Genomic DNA, 10,435 nt, shown 5'->3' with positions numbered 1-10,435 from the left:
CAATGGTTGAGCGGGTGAGTAGTGCAAAATGAAGGCGAGACAGGCTGGGAGTACCTAGCACGACAAGGAAGCTCGCCCTAGTTCCGTTCGTTCAGTTCAATTTTGTTCAGTTTAGTTCAACTACCACTACCACCCACCCTCTAAAGCACTCGTCTATACGTCTCTCTTTTGTCACCTCCCGGTGCAGAGGGTGCAGTGAGACAACAGGAAAGAATGAGGTCCTTCCCGTATCGGTGTTTGGCACTGTCCTGTATCCATCTATCTACTTGTGTGGCTACCCGCAGTAGTAGTAGTAGTAGTAGTACGAAGCTGTTTCAGCCTGGCACAATGTCCCGGTTTTATTATTCCCATCTTCTCTCATATTTACTCTCCATGTTTTTATAATTTTCATGGATCCTACTTTTGGGTATGCACAATACCAAAATTTTATCCCGGAATAATATCTGGATAAATTTGTGGTACCACTCTCTCCCTCTCTCTCTATTATATCTCTAGCACAAAGGAAAGAAGAAAAATTCATGACATTAAAATTTTAAAAAAACTGAAAAAATTTAATATTGATGAATATATAATATTTTATTCTAATAATAACAAAAATTTATGAAAAGGATGAAAAAAAAAAAGAAAAAAATTACCAATTTCGTTAGATCTAAAAGCACTGAAGTTTAAATTTATTTTTTTAAATGAAATAAGTAGAAGATCAAAAATTACATTTGTTAACAAAAATGACCAATGTTGTTGTCCACCTACACATTGTGACAATTAAGGACTGTGAGCTGTTCACTGTTCTGATAAATGCATGTCAGATTAAGATTGATAGTCTTTTTCTTTTCTTTTTCAAAACATAATCTTTGCTATAGCACTTTTTTTTTCTATGACAAAATTCTGCTATCAAACGAATAATACTAAATATACTTAATTTTTGGATGATTTCATGAATTCTTATTGAAAACTATGAAATGATTAATTTTGGTATAATTTGTTGCTTTTAGTTTTCAAACATTTTTATACTAAAATTTATTGTACTAGTTAATACTTTGTCGTAAAAATTATCTTAGTACTGAATGTTTATATTTTTTCAAAACTGAAATTGCTATTACAAGCAATGAAATATAATTTGATTAAATTGAATAATTGATATTCTGTGACAATGAACATATCAAATATTTAAATTTCATCAATTGACATATTTTCTAATTTTGATATTAGCTATATTAAATTTTTTAAAACTATTATCATCTGCAAGAAAGCCTTTCTTCACCATTCACATAACTATAAAGAGTGAGTTTAAGATGTTCAGCAAACTAGGGAATTTGCTTTACAATTTCATATAAAAAAGTCAATTTCTATTAATTTTTTGGTCAGTAATAATAATAATAATTATTATTATTATTATTATTAATAGTAATAAATAATAATAGTAATAATAACAAATAAGTTAAAAATAGTAAAATGGTAACAATAATAATAAACAATAATAGTAATAACAAATAATAATAATAGTAATAATAAATAATAATAATGGTAATAATAAATAATAATAGTAATAATAACAAATAATAATAATAATAGTTAATAGTAATAAATAATAATGATAACAACACTAATAACAAATAAATAAGCGGAAAATTATTATAAATAATCATCTGTAGTTTACAATTTCAGATATCCATTATTGAAGTGTAAGTTTACCTTAATATCTACCTGATAAATGCTTCTACCTCTTTAAAATATCATTTTTTTTTTGTCTTTTACTTGAAGAAATGAAATAAAGATAATCTACTGTAATACATAAATTAATACATAAATCTCCAGTTCTTTTTTCAAATAATAATCAAAAAATCGACCAGTTTCGTCCTCTTTCACTGTTGTTTGTGGTACCAATCCGTACCGCTTATTTCGCCATCCATATAACAGCAACAAGTGGGATAGATATAACCAACAGTCATTTATTTTATTTTGAAAAATTACAACAAGCTTTGCCAAGTTCAAAAGAGAAAAATGGTTTGAATCTTAAAATGTTGCAAATTTCATTGTGTAAACAAAAATGCTGAAATTTTTAATTCTTAAATTATCCATTCGTACAGATTTGTATAGCGATAACTTTAATGTTTAATGTAGTAATTAATTTTTAAACCAAAATTTTAATTATCATATAAGATTTAGGCATTTTACCGAAACTGGAATATTGCAGAATAAAATTATTTTGCAAACTCTATCATTATCATTGGTAGATCAAGAACAAAAGTGGTTTGATATAAAACCGAAGTGTAAAGAGAGAAAAGTAATTTCTAAATTCAAAAAAGAACAAAAAAAAAAATCAAGTATCGAACAATAAGCATGAATTGGAACATTGTATTCGAGTAGAATTACACAAAAAAAATACCAATATATTCTTGAGAAAACTGTAGATTATTAAATAATAATAATGATAATAATAATGAACTGATAAAGACAATAAAATTTAAGATTTCATTGAAGTATGAAGTGATCAGATTATTTGTAAAATCTATGGGATAAAATTTATAGAATAAAATTTGTGTTTTCTATTGCTGTTGTTATGACAATAATATTAATTTAATAATCCAACTGCAAATGACCGTTATCCGAAAGATATCATTCAAGTAGAGAATAGGGAAGACGAAGTTATTGTTGTTGTTGTTATTGCTATTGATGCTGCCTGTGCCAGTGGTGCCAGTGGTGCCATTCAAATGTTCCTCGGTTGCTTGCCACCCGTTGAGAGCCACTCTTCTACCAGACACCTCCAGACACTCATATACATTTTAGTCGAAGGAAGTAATTAGACAGCACTAAAATGCAATCCAGTAGCAATGCAAATTCAACTGATAATATTTGGCTTGCTTATAGCATACATTACAGGTAGCACTCAATTCAGGTAGATATTGATATTATTTATTATCATTGCTGTAGACAGCACAAGTTTAGGAAATAATCTAAGTGTTAGTATGCAGATTATGTAAAAAATTCAACTTCACTAAACTTTAGTGAAATAATGAGTAACCTGTGAAAGTAACTTCCTTTCATCCTTCCCGCTTTTATTCCAAATTCTCACTTGCTGCCCATACCGCCGCATTGATGATGCATAGAGTTCGTTTGATATGTGTTATCATTTTCCATTTTCTACCATATTTAATCCTGCTCAGATGTTTAGCTAGTTAATAATTTTCATATTTAAAATTTTACCAATTATTTCACACTTTTGTCAATCAGTAAAAATTATGTATTTATTGTCACTTTCTATGTCTATCAACTAGCAATCATAATCATTCTGCTCGATTAAGATATTATATGATATATCTCTGAAATGATTAAAGGTATATCTCTGATATCATTTCAGAGTGCAGTTAAATCTGAACACGGACAGTGGAGTAATGCATTATTTTAAATAATTAAGTGCTATGCATGGGAGCAACAAAAATCTTGAACACTTCAAGAATTTCAAATCTATTCAAAAAGCCCAGCACATTTTTATGGTTTGACTGAACAAGTTATTGTATGCAGTTGTTAATCAGCAATAAAAAACAAAATTCCATGAAACTTTGTTGTATGTTTCAAATATACTGCAGTGATCTGCTATAGAGAGATACAAGGCGGTAAAAACTGGATTAGATATATCTGGATTAAACTTAGCGACATTTCATCGCTTACTTCAGAATTTTTTTTTCGGTGAACAGATCAAGCTTCCTTCCATTACAAGTATACTCCTTTCACTGTATACAAATTTTCATGCAGCATTCAAATGTAGTTGCTGCACAAAATTTTTTTTTCAAAATCTTCTACCTGAACAGATACAACAATGAGCTTTTATTTTAACATTAATTTTTATCATCCAATTCTTTTTAATGATGATTTCTCGCTGAACCATACTTTTTTTAAAATGATAACATCCAGAATGATCAGAAAGTGCAGATATCAAATTTTATAACAATTGAACAAACAACATCTACAACTTCTCACAAAATGATACGATCCACAAAAGTTGTTTTTGGATGGTAGATAAAATGATTTTTACGATACCGTTCTCTCCTTTTGTGAATGGGATATCAGGTTTGGCAATTCTTCCGGTATCTAAAATGCCAAGTTAGAGCAAAATACAAAAAATCAACAAACTTGATAAATCTAGTAGCTGGATTAAAATACTTAAGACAAAAACCAAATTTCTCGATTTCCGGAAAAAATGCTCCTCCCAATCATCTCTCCCATAAATGAAAATTTCAAGAATTAGTTATAAAAACTATAAACCACTGGTTTATTTGGCATTAATATTAGATAAGAATTCGAAACAGTGAAATTAAAAATTTACTCTGTGTCCAAAGTGCCTCACAGATAACTGCTCCCTATCAAGCCACATAATCTTCTGTTTGTGCTGATTTACCATATCATCTGTGCAACGATCGATCATTTCGGTTGTAAGTACGCCATCTTCAGAAGCATATGCAGCTGCCTAAGACTTTAAATGCTATAACTAAATACCAATATCCGACTTCTAAAATTCGACATATGAATTGTAAGTAATATCCTTCTCATTCTTTTACTCCCTTTAATTTAAAATAACTTTATTTTTTTACTTAAATTTAAAATTTTGAAGAAACTTCCCAATAAATATAATCTAAATAACGAAACCAACATTTCTACAAAATTTAGCAAACTCATGTCATATTCACAACATATGTCAGTTATAATATCTGTATTTAACATATTGTTTATTAACCACCTGCCAACCGATGACAAGCTTGGAAAGCTGCCGACCACTCATTCCATCTGTCTTCTGTGCGATATCAGTGCATTTTTTGACCCAGTCAAAGTCTGCTAACTTTAAGCGTGCTTTTTTAGAACCTGACGTAGCTGGTGTAGCAATGTATTTATTAAAATACTGCAAAATGATACGCTCACGTTCCATGGGACCTGAAGTTTTTTATTACAACTGAAATAAGAAACTGCATCCTTTATATTATGACATCAACACAGGTAAAATTCTATACCATATCCATCACTTATAACATCAATATTTAATCAGTTTTTTGTATTGAAATATTCCATTTTGAGACGCTTGTTCACGAATTAACAAAAAGCCAGCTCTTAAGAAATGATGAAATAAAATGCATTAAGAGCAGAGATGTGATGAATTCGTGATGATATGGATATAAAAACACAATCACTGGATTTTCTTAAAGCAGTTCCTTAAAAAATGCAGAAAAACGCTTTTTTGATCTATTTTATTCTGTGTTGTTTGTTAAAACATAGTAAAATAAGATAACTAACATACCGGGTAATTTGAATTCAACTAATTCGTCCAATCGATCATTCACGGCCCAGTCAAACTGTTCCGGCTGATTTGAAGCAACAACTAACATAAATCTTAAGAATTAATGAGTCTTAATGAGTCAATAAGTCTTAATTACTGAGTCCAAATGAACAAAAATTTTTAAAAGTAAATTAACTGTTCTTTAGCTTCCGTAGCCCAATAGTTGTTACAAAAATCATTCGTTAGAAAAAAAAAACTCACTTTTTAGACTGTTCACCAGTTCTAAACAGAAATGCATTTAACGTAGCGCGCATACTCTCACTTATTTGCTCGGTTGCTCTCTTACGCAAAAATGCATCAGCTTCATCGATAAAGAGCACCAAACTAGAAGAAAAGATAGTAAAAAATGATCCACACAGTTTCCAGCTTTTAGCACAGAAAAACTTTATTTAGAGTACTTAAGTTAATCATCTACAAAAAAATTTAGAAGTTTCTAATGAGCATCAAAATTACTTCATTCTTATGAGTGATCATAAAAAGATAATGTATAAAAATAAATCCTTACCCTTTTCTCGTGTGTTCAGCCCAATCAAAAACCTTGTGCATCGCAGAAACGCCATCATGTCCCAAAGGTGCCACATCACCACCAGTCATAACAGCATAATCCAAGCCCGAATGATGAGCTAAACTCTGGAACAAAATCATGAATGCAAAAGCTTATTTTATCATTTATTACTAACAATAGAATCACGATACAAAGCTGAAAAAAGCAAAAGTTCTAGCAATTTAGAAGATCAACAATGTCGTTATAGTGCGAGAGAGCAATGCCTTATTTTGATCTGTCACTTTTATACAGAATTCAGTTTGTTTAAATTCAAACAATCAAATGTAATTATATGTTAATACTATTACCAAAATGTTCGGACAAAACGAGATACATGTGTGTGTTCAAATAATGTTTCCATTTTTTATCTGATGTTAAAACATACCTTGGCGAAAAGAGTTTTGCCAGTACCAGGTGGACCATAAAACAGTATGTTCCGGAAAAGACCATGATTCCGTTTTGTATTTCTCGTAGTTATTGCAATATCTCGCAAGTGCGCTTCCAACTCGGGCTTAAAAAATTTCTTTCCTTAATAGTAGAAATAAAATTCATTATTAAAGTTCATTTTACGAGAAAGTACTTACACTTAGAATGATTCCTTTCAAAGGATCATCCAGAGTTCGAAAAGCGGTTCTAAATGTCTTGATTGGATGTCTGAACAGTTCTGAGAATGTTATACGAGAAGTATCTCGAACTAAACTCGGTTTTCCCCATCGAGATTCAATCTGACGAGCTACAACTGCTGTGCCTCGTTTAGCGCCGTACATGCCAATAGCAAGCGCAGTTATACTAGCAACCTGTACAAAAATCAAAATTATTAATTCTTTGAATACGGCAATAAAATGCACTCTGTAACATAAACTGACGCAATACATTCCTTGATTTTTTATTGATGCATCAGATGTCGTCTCACCATTTAATTATAAATTAAAATCAGTAAGAAAATCAAAAAATACTAACAGCTGAGACGATCTTTTTTGGATCGTTCAAAAATTCTTGTAGTCCAGCACCTAAGACTGTTCCAGTGGTCCTGCATATTTTAAGCGTAAACTATTTTAACTTTTTTGTGAAAAATTTTAGATGCACTACAGTAACAAGAGGTTTTCACGATCCCGAAAAATTCATTAAAACGCATTAGAAAATAGCATAGAGCCGATAAATTAAACTATTTCATGTTCATAACTGCTGAGTTGACGGTTTAACACCTCAAGTGGAAAAACATGTCTGTTTTTGGATTAAATGACAGTTTGCAATAAATCACGAATGTCGATGGAGAAAGTAAAACAAATTAATTAACTAATGTCATAAATAAATTATAACTCTGCTTGTAGTGACTAGAGGAATCTTTCGCTCATATGCTTAAAATACCAACTTAATTTTCTCAATCGTTGTTTTTCTCCGCTCTTCTTCAGATGCACGTAATTGTTCCAAATTAATATCACGATTTTGGCGAGCGGCTTTAGCTCTAGCATTAGTTTCAGCTTCAACCTTTTCTAGATCATATTTATGTTTTAAAGCCAGTTCGTGTTCAATGGTTGCTGAAATAGTTTGTTGTATGCGCTAATAACATTTTTGAAATCCATTTGTTGAAAGCTCCCAAGTTTACTCAAAAAATATCCAAAAAAAAAAAAAGATATTATGATATATCGATTCATCAATCGATAATCTGGGATATGGCGATGAATGAAAAATCCATACGTGATTGCAATAAAAATATAGAATAGATTAACAGACCAGGACAATTTACGAAAGTTACACAATTTGAACGAATTGGAATTGGATGCAATAAATGTTACCTTTCCTTATGGCTTCCTGCTTACGCACACTTTCCTCCTGTTTCTTTAGATTTTCAGCTTGCATACGCGCTTTCATCGTTAGCTCTTCCTCTTGTCTTTTACGTGCCAAGTGATCTTGATGCTCTGCTCTCTAAAGGTTTTCTTTCCAAAATATACTACGGTTAGAAAAATGACACTAAGTCTCAAAAAAAAAAAAAAAGATAATAATAATAAATACATTCCAAATCTCTATTTACTTACAGCACGTGCATGTTTTGTTTCTTCAACTAAAGTTTTGCGTCTTTCTTCTTCTGCAACACGTATCTGTTCTGACCGCTGTGCTTGTATCTGTGCTTCTGCTTGCTGCAACATGTCAAAAACCAATAAAATAATTAAAACAACAGAAATGCTATGAAATTAAGATGACCTAATCAGCAAAGTTGAAATTAGTCGTTCATAAATATGGTTTATTATATTGTCCATGAAAAGTCATTCAAGTCCATGTATATCGTTTTCTTGCAAACTTCTCAAACTATTATATCCTGAATATACCTTAGCAGCTGCCTCATATTCTTTCTGTTTCGTAAATTCTTGCAATCGTGCCATTTCAAATGCTTCCTTGGCATTTCGAGACATTTCTAGCTGTCGCGCAGCATCAGCCGCACGTTCCAGCGCTGAAGAATCAAAAGAATACCCTTTTTGCATTTGTGTTTGTACTCCTGCACTACTTCCTTTCGAAGCATTTTCGCTGGAATCTGAAATAAAACTAATTTTGGACATTTCATTTAAAAATCTACTTGGTTATTCTTCTTATGCGCCCAAGTATCTGCAAAGTCCCAAGGATATCTTGAAATACTGTTAAATGCAACCGTAATGACGTCTCCTATCAGAGTTTCTGGAAGACTTCCGAAATATAATACAGCATGAAAGCTGTTGAAATACTGCGTAACCAATCTATATGCTGGTTCCCTAACAGAAATAAAAGTACATAATCCATGAAGTTAACTATTCCAAACACTGTAGCTCACCAGTAGCTGTCTGTAAGATATTTTTCGAAGACCTTTCTTGTGAGCCTAATCCAAGTATATCAAAGAAACTAGGCATGGTGCACACCTGGAAATACAATACTGAATTAAGATATCACTAACTTATAGCTAGTAAACATGTCCAAATGATAAAAGTAATAATTTAATGGGGAAAAAACCAATGAGTTTGGTCCCTTTTTTTTATTTTTTATTACCGCAACATTTGGTCTAATGAATTCCTACGTCAACACTACTAAATAAAAGTGTTATGATAACACATATCAAAAGAAAGTGGCAAAATCGTGGTGAAACTTCCGCAAGGTGTCCTTGATACAACAGGGTAAAAGTGAAGAAAATATTAATTTTATTATGGTCTGATGACGAAATATAATAATACAGTGAAGACAATCAAATTTAGCTCATTCATTAAAATACACCGAAAGCAAAAACACATTATGCTGTTTTTTTTTTAGTTTATATTTTTGTACTCTCTTTCCACTCCAACGTTCCCTCCCTCTTATATCAGGGAAATAACGTTAATCTATAGATCGCTCCTATAAGAAAAATATAAAACTTATTATCACATATAAATAAATACAGAATCAGAAACTGCAACGAACTGTACAATCAAAACTGCGCAGAAATGTTTTGTATTACAGCTAACAAGAAGTCTTTGTCAGGTGCAATCATTATTTCGTGTTTTCTTGTTCGTAACCTCAAAAATGTGAGATCATTTGAGCCATCCAATTCCCGGATAACACTTTTTGATTTATCGCACAATTGATGCAGCAATATACAATGTTGTTGTGTAGCTTCATCATCCAATGTTGATCGAATTGCTCGACCTATGAAAGTTAAAGTCTAGGCAGTTAAAGTTGTGAGATAAACTGAACAAAGAATGAGGAGAAATGATAAGGAACTGATAAGCCCTACCGGATGAGTCCATAACGATAACTCCAGCAACATTCTTTTGGCTCTGAATTCTCTTCAAAGTTTCCTCTACATCTGACATTGCTTCAGCAGCTGCAAGACATGAGCACTTAGCAAATAAGAAATAAGCTAACTAAATGGAAAAAAAGGAGAATGACAAAAGTATTGTTGTGTATGAATATAAATTTCTTGTACCAAGTAAAGCATACTCTTTGCAAGCCTCAATCCTCTCCCTTACTTCATTAGGCCCTTAACAGAGTTAATGTCCCCAAGCAAACAGCCAGACAATCCTAGCTCGTTGCATGCAACTAGCTATGATATAGGTTACTTTGAATAGGATTCAGTCCAATGATTGTCGGTTGTAATGGAAATAATTAATTGATGAATGCGATAGGCGGGCGTGCAAAGGGTTCAACGTGAAGATTCAGCGTGAAGATTCGACGTGAAAATTCATATTCATTGTTTGATTCATTGCTTGTTCTGGAGGGACTCTGTACGCATTAAGTTAATCCATTAAAGAGACACTACGCGTTAACGTAATTCACCGCGCAGTCTTTTTTTTTTTTTTTTTTTTTTTTTGTTTTTCGCAAGTTTTAGAATAACAACGCTAAATTTTTAAAATAACAACACACAACAATAAGCTAAATTAAATTCGAACACTACTGAATCATCAGATGAGCAATTCGAAAAAATAGTAGTTGCAGATATAAAGAAGATTTGAATTTTTTTTTAAAATTTGTGGTCTTAAAAATTTTCAACATTCCGCAGAATATCTTTCTCATAGTATTTATCTAAAATGCTTAAAAAGAATTATGTGACATACTAGAAATATATG

The 10,435-nt window shown here is 31.5% G+C and overlaps 2 protein-coding genes across 2 annotated transcripts; both read right to left on the bottom strand.

Moving 5' to 3' along the window:
- Positions 1–4,029: 4,029 nt before the first annotated feature.
- Positions 4,030–8,749, bottom strand: Bma-atad-3 (MGC68616 protein, putative; the record flags this gene model as incomplete). Its single annotated transcript, XM_001896410.2, has 14 exons — positions 4,030–4,089; positions 4,325–4,465; positions 4,736–4,926; positions 5,288–5,379; positions 5,528–5,650; positions 5,832–5,956; positions 6,256–6,381; positions 6,455–6,667; positions 6,831–6,900; positions 7,243–7,408; positions 7,667–7,796; positions 7,907–8,008; positions 8,198–8,400; positions 8,674–8,749. 14 exons carry the CDS (start codon positions 8,747–8,749, stop codon positions 4,030–4,032), a joined length of 1,818 nt encoding a protein of 605 aa, XP_001896445.1.
- A 548-nt stretch (positions 8,750–9,297) lies between these two features.
- On the bottom strand, positions 9,298–9,682 carry Bma-dyrb-1 (dynein light chain 2B, cytoplasmic, putative; the record flags this gene model as incomplete). The annotated part of the gene is made up of 2 exons (XM_001896411.2): positions 9,298–9,515; positions 9,604–9,682. 2 exons carry the CDS (start codon positions 9,680–9,682, stop codon positions 9,298–9,300), a joined length of 297 nt encoding a protein of 98 aa, XP_001896446.1.
- Positions 9,683–10,435: the final 753 nt, after the last annotated feature.

Source organism: Brugia malayi (genome assembly GCF_000002995.4).
Source record: "Brugia malayi strain FR3 genome assembly, contig: Bm_v4_Chr2_contig_001, whole genome shotgun sequence".
Classification (NCBI taxonomy): Eukaryota; Metazoa; Nematoda; class Chromadorea; order Rhabditida; family Onchocercidae; genus Brugia; species Brugia malayi.
This window is presented reverse-complemented; position numbering and strand designations above follow the sequence as displayed.